We start from the raw sequence: 22,489 nt of genomic DNA on the forward strand, positions 1-22,489 counted from the left end.
GAAAAGCTGCTATCGTGGATCTGCTTCATCTTCCGGGTCAAAGTTGGGCCGAGTGAAGGACACGCCCACTTTCGCTGTAACATTCACGCACTCTCGTCGTGACGGCGCGCTTCCCCTCACACAAACAACTGCTGTCTTGTGAGGAACGGTATGCACATGCACACACGCACGCGCGCGCGCGCACGCGCGCACGCACACACATTCACACACAGAGAGAGAAAGAGAGAGTACGAGGACACTCGCAGACGCACACCATGTACATCCCACAACATTCGCATGCCACACAGGCGCGCCCTGATACAGTATCAATGTGCATTCTCGATTTTTGTATGGTCATCTAGTTCAGTTCGGATTGCAGGCCAAAAGAAGTTGTTCAGATGTCCAAGTGTCATTGGATCACCTGTTTAAACACTGGAAAAAGCGTTCGCAGCTTCAGCATGGTCTCTTTTTAAAGTCTGTTCTACACGGGAGAAAAAAAGATATGTAAAAAGTTGCTCTTGGCGGTTTCCAAAATGCATTTTTTGCGTCCGGTAAGCAGTACTGAACTTCCATATGTTGTTTAATCACTGATACTATTGCATGCACATGTACTATCACCAGTGAGTAACCACCACATGCACGTAACAGAATCTTAATGGTGCAAGCGTCTTGACGAGCTGACGGTATTCTTGGGAGGACAATTTTCAAGCAGGTCTGGATATTTTGTAAATCTTAACCCAGTCAAGATCTCTGGAACTCTTCTTTTTTTTTTCTTTAACTAATACCATACACTTTCATCGCTGATGAAGATCAACACCACTGTCAACACACTGTCCAGTCACAGTCGATGGAGAGCCCATCAGGGAGGTGGAGTCTTTCGTCTACTTGGGAAGCGTGGTTGACCGACAGGGAGGCACGGACCGAGACGTCACAGTCAGAATCGGCAAGGCAAGAACACGGCTTTCATCATGCTCAAGAACATATGGGCATCAGGAGCAATCAGTATGAAAACCAAATTCCGCAATTTCAACTCCAATGTGAAGTCAATTCTGCTCAATGGATGTGAGACATGGCGGACAACACAGACGATGCAGCAGAAGATTCAGACATTCTTCAACACCTGTCTGAGGCGAATCTACAAGATCCGGGGCGATGGCAGGAGAAGATCCGAAACGAAGATCTGTGGGAGCGAGCGGGACAGGAACCAGTGGCCAAACAGATACTACGGAGGAAGTGGGGCTGGATCGGACACACCCTCAGGAAGCCAGTGTCCAGCATCACACGCCAAGCCCTGACCTGGAACCCGCAGGGAAAGAGGAAGAGAGGCCGGCCTCGCAACAGCTGGAGGCGAGATACCGAGGTCGAGCTGAAGCAGCAAGGGACCAACTGGACTGGAATGGCCAGAACAGCCCAGAACAGAGTGCGATGGCGAGAGGTCGTCGATGGCCTATCATGATGCTCCACCAGGAGCGATGGGCAAAATGAATGAATGACACCGCACTTTCATCGAATGTCGAGTCAGTTTATTGCATTCATATACTCATACCTATGCATTCAATCAGATTATTTATTCAGTTAAGTACTAGTACACGGCCGGGCGCGGATCCACTTAACTTTCCGTCTTTTCTTGACTGATGGAATTATCAATAAGCAAGTCACAATATCAAATGATCGGAATGCAATTTTCAGCCTGAGTCCGGGCCGACCAGAGCTCCGAGTCATCGTAGTCAGTACTGGAGACTGTGTGACTGAATAATTTTGGGGTAACTTGATACTAGTTTCAATAAGCCACCGTGACAGCTATTGCACGTGACCGCCTTACGTAATTCATGATGGTCAAAATATGACGTACTGTGTGTTAGAGAAACTATCCATTGTCACAAAATGGTACAACCAGAAAAACTGATATTTAAAAACAGATGTTTCCAGATATGATATTATCATGGTAGGATTTGATGAAGGCAGTCAATCTCAGACTCTTCCACTTGGTGTGTGTGTGTGAGGGGCGTGTGGGGGGTGGGAGGGGGGAGGTGTTGTACTGACTGATCCTTAATTCCCGGTATGCATTGCGGCGCCTGTCGATTGCTAAGGGTATTTTCTCTCTCTCTCTCTCTCTCTCTCTCTCTCTCTCTCTATATATATATATATATATATATATATATACACATAATAGCAAAGTTGAAAATGAGTGTGCAACAGTGTAAAAATCAGGTATTAGCAGAGTTAGATTATCATCATAAGAGTTTTTTTTTTTTTTAAGTGCTGTAATTAAGTTACTTGTTGCTTCAGTATTGTTATAATCAGTTTGTTTTAATCAGTATAACGTAAGTAAAGTCCACAGGACCTACATATCTTTCTGGCCCTATCAGTGTTTACACTCCCGCAAGAAATCTCCGCTCTTCCTCTGTTACCTTTTGAAACTTCGTGTCAATACAAGAACCTATGGCGAACGTTCTTTCTTCTTTGCTGCTCCTCACATCTGGAACAACCTTCCTCATTATATCCGTGCATCTGATTCTATTTCTGCTTTTCGCTCATCACTAAAAACTTATCTTTTTGAAAGCTATCTATGAGCACTCTTAGCTTCCTTGTTTCTCCAACACCACCCATGTCAGCTCACTTTGGATGATTGTAGAGTGGGAGGGGAGAGTGTGAGTGGGGGGCGAGGGGGGAGGGGTTTTTGAGAAAGAGTGGTCATGAATGTTTTATGTAACTTGTAATATTTTTCTTTCATGTAAGGCGCCCTGAGCTCTTAGAAAGGGTGCTATATGAATGATTATTATTATTAAAGGGGAGTGAATTCTACATTGTTTTGTGATATGGTGTTGAACTAGTTTTGTCCCTTTTTTGTCTGGATCTTTTGGTGTTAAGTGTCATGGCAGTGAACTTTGACATTGTAATTGTGAGCTGTTTTTATTTTTTAATGATCACATCTCAATTCTGGAGTGGCCATTTCACATCTGCATTCTGAAGTGGGCAGTTCTGCCATAACACTCAGTGGATCGGTAATTTTGTTCTCACAGCCTTTGTCAGTCACTTTGAGAAGGTATGTTCTTTTGATAACTATAACTAATTATTGTTCTTTTGATAACTATAACTAATTATCTTGGATTAGAAAGTTTATTGCTTTGGAAGAATTGTTTTATCATTCAGTTTATTGTATTTGACATGTTGCATTTTTGAATGATTTAATCATTTTCAATGAAATGGATTAGAAACTAAAGTTAAACTGAAATCAGTTTAATTTGATTGCAACTGCATTTGGTTTTTAGAAGTAAACTAAGTTGACCAGTGATAATTATAAATATTTACATTGAAGATAATAGAATGGTCTGAATTATTTGGTTGATAATATGCCTTTAAAGTGAACTTCTATTATTTGTATATTTCTTGACTGAATGGTTTTGAGTGAATCTGTGAATTCAGAATGTATTAGTGCACTTGTAAATGGAGCCAGATTGTGAATTGTGTAACAGTTAGTTGTAACTGTTTGGTTTCAGGGTTTCTTTGCTACAAGATGTCTTTACTTCAAGTTGACTTTGCTCCACATTGAACTTGTTCACATCAGCACTGCCCCATGTCCTATTGTCCCCTGAAAGGGAATAAATCACCTCAACCCCTTACTTCTGCGCCTGCCTGCCTGTTGACTGGACGACCGCTTTCCCTTTGTACAAATTATAAGAACTCATCTCGTCTTGCCATCATGGCACAGCACGACATCCCCGTTACACACACACACACACACACACACACACACACACACACACATATATATATATATATATATATATATATATACATACAGAGAGAGAAGAGAGATTTCTTCCTGTAATGCGCCAGTGTGATAACTTATTTTTTCATTCACTCTTTCAGTCTTATCTTCTCAGTAATAACCACCAGTTTCAGTTGCAGTTGCCTACGTGGTGCTTACTCCGTCCATGTCAAGTCTGACTGGTTCAGACAGTCCCACTTCCACAACAGCTTTGAACAGGTAGGATTGAGTAAAACGAATTTGTGGCTTGCCCTTCAGGTCAGGTACTTTTTCCAAGGCTTCCGGATTGGGTCTTTAAGTTTTGCGCCGACAGGTTTCGTCGGACAGTTGTCTGAGGGAGCGATGTGAGACCTGGGGCACTGAACACTTTTCTAGAAGCTTTATCTCAGTTCCAGTAGGTTAAACCAAACAGGATTACCAAATCCGGGCATTTTCTTCATGACATGCAATAATTGAACAACTCAACGCAGCTATGATTGCATTGTGTGACAAGGAGAGGGGCATTGAAGTGGGAGGGGCGGGCGAGGGGGACTGAGATGACATGGTCTGATCAGTTACAGATTAGCACTAGCGGCAAAAATTTATCCCAGTCCCAGATACAACACAAACACTCACCTAATCTGTGTGTGAGAATGGGGGGCAGGACCACAGACGAGGACATGCATGGAAGGGATGTTGTCAATGGCCATTGTAAATTTAAAAAAAATTAAAAAGAGAAAATCATCAAAATAATAAAAATAGAAAATAAATAAAGGCGAAGGCCTTGTGCTGCCATACGTTATATAGTAATCACATTAGCATCATCAATATCAATATAGATTTGGATGAAGAGAGAGATAACAGAACTTATATTTGAGAGGACAATAAATTGGCTATTCACTGGCAGCAAAAATGTTCGTTTTTTCGACAGTGGAGAATGCACTGAATTTATTGGAAGGGTTAAGTTATCTCACTTTGGACAGCTTGCTATATACCTCTGAGCCACTCCGTCAGCTATCGGGGACCCACGTTGCAGGTCTGGCAATGCCTGGAAGTAGTGGGTCCATGTAAACAGTCTTTGTTAATTTTCGAAGCGTAGAAACATCTTCCTTTATGTATACCAACCTAACTTGGCTTTAGTTGGTAAGAATTTAAAAACTTTGCTTTAGCTGAGTTTCTGAAAATTAGATGTTCATTATTCTGTGAACAATGGTAGTAATTTTGGGATTAAATCTGAGGACACTACAGACGGTGAGTGGAGGAAGGGTTGAATAATACCTTGGGCATTTTCTGAGAGTCCTGTCAGTGGGTTAATTTGGCTCAACTCGAAGAGACAGCCTCACATGTCAAGCAGGTGCTATGGAAGAGGAGAGACTTGGGTGACTTAGGGGCACCGGCAGAATGTGTGTCTGAGGCTGACAGGCAGCAGGCAAAATGTCTGCTGGAACATCTCAGTCCTGAGTTGTATTTTTGTCATTGAAAAAAATGAAAAATTGAATGGAAAGTTGGGTGTGGGCGCAATATGAGTCACTATATATACTGAGGACCTGGTCTCTCTATATATACATGCATTTCCACAAGAACACTTCGCACTGGCCTCGTGGTACATGAAAATGATTGAGGGGGTGAGATGAGGGGAAGGGGTCGGCATAATGTCAATTAATAGAGATCGAGTTGAGAACAGAAAAAAAAGAGATTGATAAGTGACTCAGTGCTCATTATGTCAAGGTAATACACAGTCAGTAGTGATGTAAAGAAAAAAGTCAAACCAGTTCATCCAGTCCCCGGCTAAGTAGGGTCAACTCAACACAATCCTGAATGGCAAAGCCAGCTGGTACTAACGTATTGATGGTCAAGAAACACGTATTGACTCCACACACCCTCATGACTCGGAGAACAATATGTTAGTGGATCAGTTGGGAAGAGATGAGTGAACTGAGAGGGGTTTTTTTGGGGGTGGGGGTGGGGATGGAAGACAGGAAGAGAGAAACGGGGAGATGAAGGGGGCAGGAGTAAATGAGCGTTTAAAACGCACACCTATGCATTGTTTAACCGTTCAACTACTAGTACGAACTTGAATCATTATGGCCGTTCATAATGTCACGTATAGTATGAACTGTATTCCTTAATACGATTTTGCTTCAAAAGCTCACTGGACTCTACGAGGTGATGAGTTGGTGAACAAGTGGTTACAAATTCTGCGCACGCCCAATCTTTCCCGGACAACCTTTCTGGAAATTAAATATTTTGTGCATACGTCACTGAGAACTGCCCGCCCGATAAATTTGGTAGGGGGGTTCTTCTGTAGTTGGAACAATCGCACATTAATCTGTAAGTTATTTCCCTTATAAAAGATGGCGGACAAAGGTAATAAACAGCCACATAGCATTGAATAATCACTGTTGAATGTATTGTCTGCTATGTTTTCAGTTGGCTATTGGGTCGATTTTTTTCTGGTAAACAGTGTGTGGCTGTCATGTAGTGTGAACATGAACTAAACCCAGGCTGCTAGAATTTGGTGTATAGTTCTGATAGTCTAAGAAAGCAGAAGGCGGTCGGTGAGTGAGTGAAGACGAGTCGGGGATGTTTAAATAGTTAACCATTATTATTGGCGAACTGTTGCAATTAATTTAAGTTACCGGTTTTCTATCGGGACCCGCAAGCAGCCAAAGCGAATTTGGAAAAACCGTAAGCCGACACTGAAACTGCTCAAAACCATGCATGAAAACAGACATAATTTAACTGAAAACGAGACAAGTATTCCGAGGACGCATCAGCAAGTACCAGGTGGTAGAACATTAAGATCTAACGATAGATCCATTTAATGACAATGTGTCAGGTGGTTTTAGCGATTTTTATCACAAGAAGCGAACAACCAACTCTTTCCAAAGGCAGTATAAACATAATTTGTAAAGTTAAAAAGTTTGAAACACTGCCAGCTGTTTTATGCCCTAAAAATAACGTTGTCTTGAATTTCACAGAATTCTTATTTTTATACTATTTAAATACTGAAAACAGATCACAATTAAGCTGAAGCAAGTGTAAATACCCAGTTGAATTGTCTATAGCCTAGTGTTAAATTTTCAATGCAAAATCACAGTTTTTGATTCAATGGAAATAGTGTATGAAATTTATATATATATATGTGTGAAAAAGAGATAATGCATATATGTATTAATAAAGTGATATACACACATGTGTGTTTACATTTCTGCGCATGTCCACATTGACTGAGATCTTTAAGAATGTGCAGTTGTTGCGTTTGTGTGAGCATGTATGTGACTTTTCATTTGTCATGAAAGTTGAAACCCAAAAAGATTGATACTTTGGATACAACAAAAGAAATGATCATCTGAGATTCTTGGAATCAAGTACATACATGTGTATTTTGCAAATGATTTTTGAAAATCATTGCAATTTAATAAATAACTTGTTTTCAGATTAATGTCCAGTGTCTTTGGTTTGATCATATTTGGTAGCTGAGTAGGTATCCAAACATGGGCTGTTTTGCAAGTCATAAATAAAACAATATAACATGATAGGGAATGTAATTAAGCTGTTTCAACTTTAACAAATTACCTTTATTTTCTTTTGGAATATTTGCAATCTTTCCTGTTCAATATTTATTTAAAGTCATGTGCATTTAGTCTCGGTTTACAAAGAGCTTGTTTTTAATGTTTGTTTGCAGGAACAAATAGATAATTATGTACTGATAAACATTGCTTTTAAATCTGTTAAAGAAGTATAGTCAGCTGTATTCAGCCCATCTAAAATGTTCCCCAAAACATTTTATCCCCTTTTTAATCTTGATGTAAAGGCTATTGTTATTGATTAATTGAATTTGATTGGCTAATCCAAATACTACCTTGCCCTACATTGTGAAGTATGTGTGTGTGTGTGTGTGTGTGTGTGTGTGTGTGTGTGTCACTGTGTGTGTGTGTGTGTGGACATGTGTCTGTGTGTATGTGTGTGTTTATATTTGAAAACATGTTGAAATTGATACTGATCTTCATCAGATTATTGAAATCATGAATTTGTGTTTTTACATGTATCTTTTGTGTGCATGTGTTTGTTTACATTTGTGTTCATCATGTCTAAACTGATACGAATAGAATAGAGTATATCTTTATTACCAAGTGTACCAGTGTCACAAGGAATATTTGGGGGATAGTACATAACAACTTAACAAGGTACAAACATAAATAAAAAATCATACACACACACAGATACAGTAGAAATTGGGATACATACAAGTGCATATCAATATAAAAACTTGTACATACTCATACATGCACGCACTACACACACACACACACACATGCACGTGCGGGCGTACACACACACACTCTCTCTCTCTCTCTCTCACACACACACACACGTTTGAACAGAAGCCACATATTACATGTAGATGGGGCTGATGACTAGATATTCAGGTAGACAATTGTTGATTGCACAGTTCTATTTATCATACTGGATTTGCTTGAGAGACAGGGCATTGACTGCTTTGGGGAAAAAGCTATTGGCGAAGCGATTGGTTTTCATCCTTATACCTCTGTACTGTTGACCAGAGGGGAGCATCTCGAAAATCCCAAAAGCTGGATGTGATTCCTCCTGGCTGATTGATTTTGCTTTTTTGAGTAGCCACTTATAATATATGTCTTCTACTTTTTCTAGAGAAATTAGATCAGCCCCAATAATCTTGGTGGCAGTTTTTACGATTCTGTTAAACTTAAAGGCTGCAACTTCTGCCTTGGAAATGTTTCCGTATCAAACAGTAATAGCGAAGGTTAGCACATTTTCAATGACTGCTCGGAAGAAATCAACCATGATTTCTTTTTTAATTCTGAACTTTTTGAGGCGCTGAAGAAAGTAAGGTGCTGTTGTGCTTTCTTAAGAATTTTTTTCCATATTTTCTCCCATTTCAAATTGTTAGAAATGATCAGTCTGAGAAATTTAGCTTCGCTGATGATCTCTACTTGCTTGTCTTTAATGACAAGTGGTAATGGGTCAGATCTGGTCTTCCTGAAATTTAAAATTAATTTTGTTTTTGATACATTGAGTTCCAAGTTGTTTTGATTTTCATGTGAAGTTATTGAAATTATACATTTACTGATTTAGAACAGATCATAAATTGGCAGAGGAACAGCAGTTTGAAACTGTTTAATGCGCCTGTTTTTATAGTGTGAACTTTATGCATGTTTGTATTTGCAATGTGTGAGCATGCATTGCTCATTCTCTCCCTCTGTCATTACTCAGTGATAATTATACTTATTTACTGATGTTATATTATGTATACACAGAAGGGCATGTGACCATGGCTGACACACAAGTGAAGTCTCTGGTATCAGAACAGTACTTGGATGGTTGGGCCTATGATGATGATGATGATGAGTCAGGATCTGGCCAAACATCACCTCCCTCCTGTGAAAGTGAGGTCAGTGACATGTAGCATGGTTTGTTTTGTTCATTGATATATTTCCCCCCCCATTTTTTGACTCACTTGTGTAAACAAAGTGAGTCTATGTTTTAACCCGGTGTTCGGTTGTCTGTGTGTGTGTGTGTGTGTGTGTCTGTGTGTCCGTGGTAAACTTTAACATTGACATTTTCTCTGCAACTACTTTGTCAGTTGACACCAAATTTGGCATAAAAATAGGAAAAATCCAGTTCTTTCCAGTCATCTTGTTTAAAACAATATTGCGCTTCTGGGATTGGCACAAAAAAATAAAGAATGAAGCCTAATTATATGCAAACTGCATTTACTGTTATATTTATATTTTTTGTATTCTCTAAACTTGGCACTTTGATCTGATATTCTGACCCAACAGCTAGAGCAGTCATTATTATCATTTTTTGTTCTAACAGGAACTTCTTTTGCTAAGCATGGAATTTTTATTTATTTTGCAAACGTTTTGGTGCAGATAGTAAAAAGGGGAAATTACTCTGTAATGCTAGTGGAGTTAATTTGCTTTAAACTGATCTTTCTCATCTTAAACATTACCATTTTGAAACGAGAGGCAAGGCCTTCAAGACTCACTTGTGATGCACTTAAAAAAAAAAATCCAAGCTTTTTATGTATTGAGTATAATTTCAAAATGTAATGTTTAAGATGAGAAAGATCAGTTTAAAGCAAACTAAGTTCCCCAGCAGAGTAATTTCCCTTGTTCTGCTATCTACACCAAAGCGTTTGCAATAAATAAAACTTCCATGCTTAGCAAAAGAAGTTCCTGTTTGAACAAAAAATGATAATAATGACAGATCCTTTGTTGGGTCGAATATCAGATCAAAGTGCCAAGTTTAGAGAATACAAAAAATATAAATATAACAGTAAATGCATTATACTCAATACATAAAAACATGGATTTTTTAAAAACTGTATCACAAGTGAGTCATGAAGGCCTTGCCTTTGTTTTTATTGGTTATATGCAAGCAGGCTTGTGTCAAAATTATTAAGATTTTGAATATCCTCTGTCTGCATTGTCACTGAACAATGATCTAAAGTGAGATTGTCTTATTTTGATCTATTTTTCTGCCAGTTGATGTGTAATTGACCTGTCTTACATGTGTCAGTGGGACTGATTGCTGACTTACTATGGAACATATTAATCATCTTTGACCTGTAGTGGTTCCACCGGCAGCCCACACAAGTCTTCATTTTGGTATCTCAGGCACACAAATCAATGGGTTGCAAAACAAACTGAGCCACAGCTCACAGTCATGTAGTTCCAAACCAAAATGGACCTCTATAGCAGCATCATCATTATCATCATCGTCAGCTCCCTCCTCCTGCATCATCAATTTTTAAAAAGTCCCAGATTTTGTGTCCTTTCATGCCCTGCTCTCATGATGACCTCAGTTTTGATACCCCTCTACTAATGTGCTTGGGGTGAGTCTTGTCAAGGTCTTCAGTGTTGGCAGGTCCATGGGGGGCTGTTGCTGGGGGTGGGGGTGGGGCACTCACTCAGTCTGGCTTCACAACATAATCCATTATTGTCATCAGTAGGGGGTTTAGTAGGTGGTGTCCAAAGTTTGTTAAATCAGAACAGGCACTACTGAACACCACCGAAGTGACTCACCGGCAGTGCAGGATCTCCTCTGGTATGAGGCCTTGTTGCGACCTAACGTCGATGGTTCCCTGTGTACTACTGATGCTGGGACTGCGACAGATGAACTCAGGTGTGGCTGTGTATGTGGCACTCGGAATGTGCAGTGTGGGAGTAATGTCACTGAAACTGCAGATGACGGGGCAACAAAAAATACACACAAAAAAACAACAGAGCCACACACCAACAGGTTCCTCCACCCCACAAGGTGCTGGGTGTGTCACTGATGAACAAGAGGCAGGGATTTCACTCGTGTGTAGAATGCTCTGCAGGTTCTGGGCTAAGCTTCATATTCCCAGACCCTGTTGGTGTGAGTGGATCTTGAAGGCTGCTCTCCCTTGAGGTGGAACATGATTGCAAACATTATTATATCTTCTTCGCCCCTCTGATCTGATGGCTGTGGGCCAATACAAGGACAAACGCTTCTACCAGCAGTCATCAAAACAGAAGAAAAACTGACCATGTTAACACAGCTATTTTTGATAAGTGGGCAGTCAGTACTCTCATGCTTCTCTCCCAAGCTGCCTGTTCCATTATTGTCTCTGAACTTGTGACAAACTGGCCCTGATACAGTGATAGCAAAGGTTTCCTTTGCCATGCCACCCCAGCCCCCACCCCCAGTTTAACTGTCAAACACAATATACAGTATACAGCAGAGCTTTTCTTATTCATTTAACATTTTAACAATAAAAAAATAATAATGCAGAAGAAATCAGATGCTTTGATTCACACTCAAGATTCTTGAAATTTGTATCTCAATTGTGCAAAATGTAAAGTGAGGTACACTGGTTTAAAAAACAAGAAGCGAACGAACAAACAAACAAAAAAAAAAACCCTCAATTTTTCATAGAGACTAAGATGGAATGACTGTCACTGACAGCACTGAAGGAACAGTTTTGTGAAAACTTTATATTATATAGTAAGGTAAAAAAAACAGCTCGTTTCAAAGACAGTAAAACATATTTTATAGGTTGTACATGAGGCTAATTAGACCACATTTAGAATATGATATTGTTTGTTATCCCCATATGAAAAGGCAGGCTGTTATGATTGAGATGGTGCAGAGACGAGCAACCAAGTTGATAACCAAAAAAAAAAAAAAATCTTTTAAAGATAGGCTGGTGTATGAAACACCCATCGCTAAAATCAAGAAGAATTAGAAGTTATTAAAATGCAGGCATTCAAGATTTTCAGAATACTAATGTAAACCTATCAGCCTTCTTTAACTCTTTCGCTGCCATTGGCGACTTTAACCGAGTTAAAGTGAACAAGTCCACTGTTTGTTCTGATGCAAACCAAATTGTATCAAAAATATTTGGTGCTGGGGAGTGATTTTCTAACATATCCTACTCCCGAGATTAAAAAAAAAAAGTAGCAAAAAAACTGTTTGTTGATTTCATACACTCTAACTTTAGAAACTTCTCCATTTGGAACACTTAACAGGATTGTGTTTATGTATGCTTGTGCACTTGTATGTGTATGGCTATAAAGTGCATTATCTGAAAGATTTCAGGATATCACTAGTGGAACAGATCTTGTCTAAATGACAGCATTGCACTCAGCAAAATTTGTGCCTTGTTTTCCAGACGACCCAGCAAAGCTCTGTCTCTGGGAAGCGGCATTACGTGTGCGTGGATTCTGAGGGGAGTTGCAGGGAACCTGTAGAAAAGAAAAAATTCAGCATGTCTTTTGGTGCTAAAGGTGAAGGGGGTGGAGTAAGCAAAGCGGAAGGACCACCAGCACACCAGCTTCTTTCTAAAAGTAGTGTGATGTCAGGGGCACCGAAAAAGATTGAAATGTCCTTTGGATCTGTTGGCGCAAAGCCCAAAGCAGCTCCCATCAAAATGAATTTATCATCACAGGTGAGTTGCTTTGTTTTATTAAAAATTGAAAAGGAAGAAGAGATTGTTTGTTTCTTCTGTGAGTTTATTTTAGATTTTTTTTTTTTTGGCTTGTGTTTTACATACACAGGTAATTTGATTTTTAATTAAAAAAACTATAGCTAAAACCCACTGTCCCATACATGGGTAAGACAACATAGTTTACAACAACATGATTAACAAGGAGGACCTGAACTGCACATTTACATGCATGATTATATTTCAAACACAGTCACATCACATACAGTGATACACACACGCAGACTCAGAAACACACTGGGCATGTATGCACATACATACTACACTTACACAAGTGCACACAAGCACTGGTATATATACACACACACACACACACACACACGTGCACGTGGTATTGTACACATACACACACACATGTGCGCACGTGTGCGCATCATATACATACTTACATCTACATATTGGTGTACACGGGTGCTTGAACACACACACACACACAAACACACACACACACACACACACACACACACACACACACACACACACACACATATCACAAATAACATTGGTTGAAACATTGTGTTACACAGACTTGCAAATCATGCTGAAACACAAAGAACTGTCACTAAACAAATGTCTTGATGGCAGACCAAGACCAAAGCTAAAGAAGTTCCTGCTGCATCATCAGTAAAGAAAAGCTCTGCTGTGGCCAAGGCATTTGGAGACGATAGTGATGAGGTGGGTTCACAGTCAGAGGTTTGTTCTTTGCATGGCAGGTTGAAAATGCTTTAGAAAATTTGCGCATCTAGATTTTGTAAAACACCAAATCTTAGGACAAAAAAGGTTCCAGGTTGGGGTTTTTTGCACCAAACTATTTTTTTTCCCTAATTTTACTCATGATGATTTAGTACATGTTTCACCTGTTTCATATTTGCTGTTAAAGTATTTGAATGCTTTTGTGTATTCTGGCTGTTTGATTTTACCTTCTTATCTAGATGCTTTCCTTCATTTGATTTTACCATCATTTTAAAAATAATTGTTGGGTTTGTGTAATTTATGGCAGGTCATGTTTTTTGGTATGCATATGTGTGTGCACATGAGTGTGTATGAGTGTGTGTATGCCATTGTCTTCATATATATGGGTGTTCCTGTGTAAAAACACTTTTGTGGGAAATTAACAGTACTTTGTTTTTTGTATAAGATACATTGAAACATTTTCATGGCTTGCTATTGAAGACCTAGTTAAAGTGAATTTAATATCTTGATACATCCACAGAAATGAGTGCTCAGGAAAGGCGATAGGACTGGATCCATGTTTTCTATGGTTACATTTAAGAGAGAATACTCAAAACAACCATGTAAAATGAAGAATGTTTTGAGAAAAACGTAAAGACATGGAGAGAGAGAGAGAGAGGCGAACGCCAAAAGACATTTTCATAAGTTGAAGTGAAGGGACCTTTGGGGTGTAACTGTGATAAAGAAATGGTAGATTGCATAAGAAAATCTGGGTAGACTGTAAAGTTAGCAGCGATATATATATATACACATCTTTTTTTTAAGTTGATGGATGATAGGGTTTGGGTAATTGTAGGGACTATACAGTTCCAAACCATCTGATGTTGGAGATGCTATATTGCAGAGTGAAGAAGAGATGCCAGCAGAGGCACGGATGCGCATGCGGAATATTGGAAGGTGAAGAAAGCAGAAGCATCCTCGTAAAACAAGCGACTAGTAATCTGGTTCCAAGTGTCGAACTCTTTGAGCATTCACTGCTCAATACAGTGAATGGAGAGTACATTTAAGGCAGATACTGCCAGTCATTGTGTTTGGGAGTAATGGTATGAACTCACTGGGGCAGTGGGTCATCCCAAACAATTTTCCTCCCATCACAGATTGTGATTTCATCATGAATGTCATGCCAGATCTCTTCAGGCCTCCTAAAATGTATGGGTGTGTGTCCCCACTGACAGATAGTGATAGTCCAATGAAGAAAAAAAATCTTAGTCATAGAGACTTTTCCATCTGACCATCTGTCATCACCATTTTGTAGCTGACAGCAGGGAAACACTGCCTTTATTACTTCCTGTCTTCCCCCTACAATATTACCTTTTTGCCTGTATTCACCTGCTGTGGGCTCTGAGATGTCTCAGAAAAATACTGTGATTTCTGGCCTGTGAAGTGCATTTATATATATATATATATGGTTTATTTTTGTATGAGTCTGATTCTTGCAATCAGTCATGTTAGAAAAAACAACAACAAAAAAACTTGTTCATACTCAAATTTTTTAATTAGGAGAAGTATGAGCTTTTTTCTTTCTTCCTCCAATATTCGGCTTTGATCCAACTTCAAAACTACTCTTCTAGCTCGGGCCAGACTTGATAATTCTGTCACTGCTGTCTGCAGATTTACATATACCACCAAGATGATGTCACTTCTTGGAAAGCAACATCCAGACTCTAGAAGACAGTTGCCAGTGTTTGGGAGGTGTGCAGCTTATGCTTGTTCAAATCTTTTTAAAAAGAAAAGAGAGAGAAAAAAGGCATCCACTGTATGCACTATAGGGGCTGGAAATTGCAGTATAACAGACTAAGACTAGTAAGAGAGGGATGTTTTTTATTTCTTGTGACATACATTTTTTTTTGCCCACCTCCTTAGGGACATAAAAAACAAGAGAGGCAAGGCCTTCAAGACTCACTTGTGATACACTTAAAAAAAAAAAAAATCTAATCGTTAAAATGTGTTCTGTATTTGTTATTATAAAGCTTTGCGTTAAAAAAAAAAAGAAAAAAAAAATCCTAACCAGATTCGAATTAAGTCCCCTAGCATTAATTACAGAGTAATTTCCCTTTTTTACTATCAGCACCAAAACGTTTGCAAAATAAATAAAACTTCCATGCTTAGCAAAAGAAGTTCCTGTTTGAACAAAAAATGATAATAATGACTGCTCTTGTTGTTGTGTCAGAATAAGAGGTCAAAGTGCCAAGTTTAGAGAATACAAAAAATATAAAAATAACAGTAAATGCAGTTTGCATATAATTAGGCTTCATTTTTTATTTTTTTGTGCCCATCCCATAGGTGCAATATTGTTTTAAACAAGATGACTGGAAAGAACTGAATTTTTCCTATTTTTATGCCTAATTTGGTGTCAACTGACAAAGTATTTGCAGAGAAAATGTCAATGTTAAAGTTTACCACGGACACACAGACACACACACACACAGACAACCAAACACCGGGTTAAAACATAAACTCACTTTGTTTACACAAGTGAGTCAAAAAGTGCAGTAAAACCTCCATTGAAGTAATAGTGTAGATGCTGCTGCTTACACCCATCCTCCAGGCTTTCAGAAAAGACCATTGTTTATTATTATGAAAAGAACATTGCCTCTTGTGTCGAAATATTGCATTATGCTCTGTTTCATCCCAAGCAAGTTTGTATTTAAGGAAAGGAATATATATCTGTCTTTTCAGTAGGCTGCTTCCCAAGTGTGTTATTCATATTCAGAAGGTTGAAATTAGACGCCTCAGTATAAATCTGTGTAAAGTTGCATTACTGGAGCTTTCAGTCTTCTCTCAATGTGGTGTTCTGATGTGATGCTTTGTGTGTGTGATTTTTCACATGTGAGGGATCCACAGACCTCCATTTGATGGAACTGCTGTCTGATTGCTTTGCTGGTGTTTTTTGTGTACTGGGTTCATGTGCATTGAAAATCAAAACCCTTTTTTCATGTGAAGACAGGTTTGGACCATACTGGTTTATGAAAAATCACTGAGTAAGCAGTTTGTCATTTATTACAGGTGTTTTTGTGTACTGATTTCACGTGCATTGAAAATTTAAACTCCTTTTTTCTTGTGAAGACAGATTTGGGCCATAATGGTTTATGAAAAGTAACTGAGTAAGCCGTTTATTTTCTTTCTTTTTTTTCTTCTTTTTTTTTTAACAACCAATAAAACATAAGTGTCTGGAAACTCAAAAGCAACCAGCAAGCAATTCAGCACTAAAGTAACCACAACAAGGCTTCATGTCAGACTCACAGATAAGATAGATTGGCTTGATTGCTTGAGTAATGCAACATTTGTGGGGATTTGGTTTGTTGTTGCTTTTTGACAGTCCTGCCCCACGTTTGAGAGAGAAGTTGGGGGGGGGAAAGAGAAAGAGATGGGGAGAAATAGGTAGTAGGAATTGGCTAGCATGTTCCACAATGTTTATTGTACTGTCAGAAACGATGCCTGTGCCTGTCCTTCATCCTGCTTTCCCCCTCAAAAAAGACATTGTCATTTCCAGAATGTTTGTATTGAGTATTTGTAGTTGAATCATTTCCCATGTAGAACATATTAACACGTTCCCACCTCCTCCTTAACAGTATTGTTGTGTTGATATAGCGCAGCCAGTTACAGGAAGCTGTTCTGACAGTTGCAGTCAGGTTTTTGTGTTCTCTTCTTTTGCAGAGAAACCCCCACTGCAGCAGGACCCAACTCCTTTGGCAAAGGCAGCCTTGGGTTCTGCAACCGTCAGAAGATCATGGAAAGAGAACTGCAAAAGACGGGGGATGATAAAGAGTGAAGGAACTTGGGTGTGTGAGTGCTGGCTGATGCAAGAACCTACTTGGGTACTTTGTACGTGGCGGATACTGAGGTGCCATCAGTGTAAAACTGTTTGCACATTGGTGCACAACTTTCTCAAACATTTCTACACTGGACACAAGAGAGACATAGCTTTTGCAACTCCTGTGTCTAAAACGAAGTGTATTTCAAGGTGGTAGTTATATGGTAACAAGTCTTTTTTCTTTTTCTTTTTTTTTGTGTTCATTCTTTAATATTTATTTCTTTCATGTGATTTCTGGCAATTTTTGTTTGTTGAATTTTAGGATACTGTTCCTGCCTACCACATTCTTGGTAATGTGCAGTGTTGATTTCTAAGATGCTCTTTTTGACGACCACATTCAGAATCTGGATATTGCATAATGCATACATGCGTGTGCTTCTATTGATCCATTGATAATGTTTCTGTCATGAGAAAAATGAATGGATCATTGGACGTGTATTTAATTCCTTTCAAGTGATGGCTATTGTCTGGTGTTTCGAAAATTCCAACACAAAGCTGTCAGCAAAATGCAAAGTTTCAGTGGTAATGAAGATGATGTTGATGTGGGATGACTAAAAAAAAAAAAAAAAAAAACAGAAAGGAAAAGACAAAAAGAAAGTTTTCGAGGATGAGATTCATTCCAGTATACCATATCAATTCTGAAATGGTTTCTCAAGGCTGTCTCTAAGCCACTGCACTCCTCTCTTTTTCTCTTCTTTTTATTTTCATTCAGGAAGGTGTTTGTCCTGTTTTTGCAACTGCTAAAGGATGAATCAAGTGTCATGACGTCAGTACGATGATGTAATCCTAAAGAATTCATGATTTCCTTGCTACAACCTGTGGATTCTGATATCTCCTGCTCACTCTCTGCCTGCAGTGTATGGAACCAATCCTGCTGCTTGGAATGTATGATTCATTCTGGAGTTAGCAGTTCAGACTGTTTGGACCTCTTGACATTCTGCTGCTGTCAACATCGTTCTGTTCTTTCATTTCAACCGGGATGAAGAGTTTTCCACCTTTTCTGCCCTGTTATGAGTGTCATTTGCTGAGACAGTTCTTCCACAGGAAATTCTAAGACATTCATGGTACTTGGGATGGATAGTGTTTAACATTTTCAATGCACTGTTTTGTGTTTGTAATCCCAGTACGTGGAACCCAAGCAGATTTATTGGGTTTCTTTTAATCCATGTCTCAATAAATAGCTGCCCTAATTTAGCCTTTTTTTTCTCTCTCTCTCTCTTTTTTTTGGTTTAAAAATTTTTTTTAATGGATACATTATGATGTAGCCCTTTATTTTCTTATTTAACTGAGTTGAGGAAAAAATAAACAAAAGGGAAAATTATGAGCATAGGAATGAACTCCTTAAATATCAGATTGTTGTTCTGTTAGATGCTTATCGCCAACTTGGTTTACTTCCCTTATTCCTCAGATAAAAGGTAAGTTAACTTTCCATTCATGTTCATATTTGAAATCAGTGATTATTCAGAAATTGAAGCCACAACCCACACAGAGCAATCGTCTCTGCTGAATGCTGTATGAAGTGCACAAATATAGTTCAAACAGCTAGTCCCTACTGTTTTTAATGTGATGGAATTATCTTCAGCTGAAAATAAGAACATATGTATTAAATAATGTGTTATTAACTTATTTACTAATCTATTAAAAAAAAAAAAAAAAAATCACCAGGTCTGGATGAATTTCCTGTCTGATAAACTTTCATCAGTTATTTGCTACTTATGAAGAAAATCAGTTGTGTCTGAATGGATTTAAAGTCTAATATTGGAACTCCTCAACATTTTTAAGGACTGTCGGGGGAACAGAAAAAGACACCGCTTTATACCGTCTGCTGGTGTGCCTGTGAATATGATGTGGGGACTTGAAACAAACCCAGTCAGCCTGTCGACTGTGCTTCACTGTCTGCTTCTGGTGCCACACATTAAGATGATAATCACATATTATTTCTCCCATTTCTTGGGGGGTTTTTTAGTTTGTTTTTTTATTATTATTTTTTTTTATAATCTTTTGTGTACTTGTTCCAGAATTTATGTATTCTTATTTGTTGTTGAAGGAAAATGCATAAACAGTTTGGTAGAGAGAGAGAGAAATACAAATGGTGAATATGGGTGGTTGTGACTGGGAAGAGATGGTTGTTCTTCGACATTGTTGTTGAGCTTTATTGTGAAGATGTTCCCTTCATTGGTTTCTTACTTTGTAAAACATTGAAGCATGTGTTATCTTCACTGTAAATGATTACAGACAATGAGGAAGATGAAGGATGATATCTGTTCTTGTTGACTGGACAAAAGAATATAGAATATACAAACAGGTCAAGAGGTCTGAGTATGTCTGGGGTGTTTCTTTGTGATGAAGGGATGGGTGTCTCTGCAAATGTCTGCTTGTTATGACAGCTGGAAAACCATGTTTTTTGTTGCTTGCTTTGCAGTGACCCATTGTTTGTGCAGTATAGGTGGCATTACCATTACCCTCCCCACACCCCCTCACCCCCACTCCCCCGCCCCATGTTACTTGTCAAGAATTTTCAACACAACAGTATTGTCCAGGCTTGTCTATCGCTTTCCCAGTGCCAGCAGTCCTCAGGGAGCTATCAACATTGGGTTGCCGTGGGACTACACGCCAGATGAGACTCTGCACTTCTGAGTCACTTCAGTAGTCCAGTTCTGCTTCAGCAAGTGCAGAACGCTTCCTACTGAGCCCTATAATGATGGCAATACTTGCTTTGTTACAAACCCAGTGATCATCCTCCCTGGAGTGGAGAGAGCTACTGCGACATCACTTCAGGCCTCCTCCCCGAACCCCTCCACCCCACTCCCCAACACCCCCCATCCACCCAACGGTCCACATGGATCTGTCTTCACCAAATTTGTTGACAGAACTCACCACAAGTATGGCATGTGGAGTGATGACCTAGAGGTAATGCATCCGCCTAGGAAGCGAGAGAATCTGAGTGCGCTGATTCTAATCACAGCTCAGCCGCTGATTTTTCTCCCCCTCCACTACACCTTGAGTGGTGGTCTGCATACCAGTCATTCGGATGGAATGATAAACCGAGGTCCCGTGTGCAGCATGCACTTAGCACACGTAAAAGAACCCACGGCAACAAAAGGGTTGTTCCTGGCAAAATTCTGTAGAAAAATCCACTTCGATAGGAAAAACAAATAAAAAAAAAACTGCACGCAGGAAAAAATAAAAACAAGAGAGGCAAGGCCTTCAAGACTCACTTGTGATACACTATAAAAAAAAAAAAAAAAAGAAAAATCTAATCGTTAAAATGTGTTCTGTATTTGTTATTATAAAGCTTCGGGTTAAAAACCCCGCATGTTCGGGTGAGAAGAAACTGTCTTACCCATTACATTATCATGGCTCCTTAACTGACGTTCTAAAATTTAATATCTGAACATACCTTTTTAAAGGGTGATAAATCGATTCCGGTATTCGCAGTGAGAACGCTGTTTAAATCATATTATTTTGGTGTATCTTGGGCATTCAAAAAATCTTTAAGGGCGGTAAAGGAGACGTGGCTATCGCCGCAATCACGCTGCAACATTTAGCCGTTTTCTCTAGATCTAGATAAATGTACAAGTTTAGTTACACCCGCCGGGAATGTAGTACGACACGGTCAATTCAATTTCTCTTCTATGTTCATTCTAGTTTTAAAGTTTTAAAGTTGATATGAAAATTGAGTATTTTGTTAAACTAGAGCCAAGTACAAGTACTTTTAAACGTCGTATGAAGTGAAAAGGACTTCATTTTGAGAAAAGTCAAGACTGGAAATTTTTTCGTTTCATCAATTCAAGGGTATTAGCTCGCATGGTTTACAATTTTTAACTGTGAATTCCGACTGATTCTGTGGATATTTTTATGGCATTTTGGGGCATAGTCCAGTAAGTGATGAGGCGTTCACAAATCTTTCTCTGAATAAATATTTAACGGTCTCCTTCTCCAACTTTCCATCACATGTTATCGTGTATTGTCGATTGAATATAGGATTGAACAGGCAGGTCAACAACTTGAAACAAAATGGCGTCGTTTGCATTTGCGAAGAATATGAGCACGCGCTTTGAATGTGTATAAATATGTGTACGCAGTTGATTTTTGCCCATGACCTTCAGGGCTCAGCCAACAGATCTAGAAAGTAGTATTTTCCGAAAAAGACCACTTGGGCTAATGAACATAGTGAAAGCCCTGTACACTGAGAGTAAAACACACAAGCTTTTTATGTATTGAGTATAATTTCAAAATGTAATGTTTAAGATGAGAAAGATCAGTTTAAAGCAAATAAGTCCCCTAGCATTAATTACAGATTAATTTCCCTTTTTTACTATCTGCACCAAAACGTTTGCAAATGAATATAACTTCTTTGCTTAGCAAAAGAAGTTCCTGTTTGAACAAAAAATGATAAAAATGACTGCTCTTGTTGTGTCAGAATATCAGATCAAAGTGCCAAGTTTAGAGAATAAAAAATAAATAAATACAACAGTAAATGCAGTTTGCATATAATTTGGCTTCTTTTTTTTTCTTTTTTTTTTGTGCCCATCCCATAGGTGCAATACTGTTTTAAACAAGATGACTGGAAAGAACTGAATTTTTCCTATTTTTATGCCTAATTTGGTGTGAACTGACAAAGTGTTTGAGAAAATGTCAATGTTAAAGTTTACAATGGACACACACACACACTCACACACAACCGAACACGGGGTTAAAACATACTCACTTTGTTTCCCTGGGGAGACCAGTCCGGATTTCACACAGAGAAATCTGTTGTGATGAAAAGAAATATTAATACAAAAAATTAGAGTGAACTCGAAATTGATGTCACCATTAGAACAGGGCATGAAAGGCCACAGAATCTGGAACAACAGTTGATGAATGGTGATGATGATGATACTTTTGCTATGAAGGTCATTTGGGTTTTGGAGTATGCGACAAGGCTGTTCTCCATAATTTCTTCTTTTTTTTGATACACGCCCCAATGTCAACCATGTCTGAGAAATAAGACACCTGCAGTGTTGATCAGGAAATTAGAGCAACACTCTTAAAGATGCATATGTTGAGTGGATAGCCCTCGGCCTGTATAATCCAAGTCTTCCCATTTTAGCCCATAGCCCATTGAACTTTGGAAAGCAACTTGCACATGCCAAACACCGCAGTAGTACATACATCTGATGGGGCTTGAACTGGCATCCTCCCAGTTGTC

At 38.9% G+C, this 22,489-nt stretch overlaps 1 protein-coding gene across 2 annotated transcripts; it reads left to right on the forward strand.

Annotated features, from left to right (window-relative positions):
- The first annotated feature begins 6,074 nt into the window (after positions 1-6,074).
- On the forward strand, positions 6,075-19,614 carry LOC143282861 (PEST proteolytic signal-containing nuclear protein-like). 2 transcript variants are annotated; one of them, XM_076588717.1, is made up of 6 exons: positions 6,075-6,097; positions 9,031-9,164; positions 12,417-12,692; positions 13,335-13,424; positions 14,326-14,378; positions 17,139-19,614. In XM_076588717.1, the coding sequence occupies exons 1-6, from the start codon at positions 6,085-6,087 to the stop codon at positions 17,251-17,253; spliced, it is 681 nt and encodes a 226-aa protein (XP_076444832.1). In that variant the 5' UTR covers positions 6,075-6,084; the 3' UTR covers positions 17,254-19,614. The 2 variants fall into 2 exon arrangements, with proteins under 2 accessions (XP_076444832.1, XP_076444833.1); XM_076588718.1 differs by lacking the exon at positions 14,326-14,378.
- The last annotated feature ends 2,875 nt before the right edge of the window (positions 19,615-22,489 follow it).

This window comes from Babylonia areolata, chromosome 6 (genome assembly GCF_041734735.1).
Source record: "Babylonia areolata isolate BAREFJ2019XMU chromosome 6, ASM4173473v1, whole genome shotgun sequence".
Taxonomy (NCBI): Eukaryota; Metazoa; Mollusca; class Gastropoda; order Neogastropoda; family Buccinidae; genus Babylonia; species Babylonia areolata.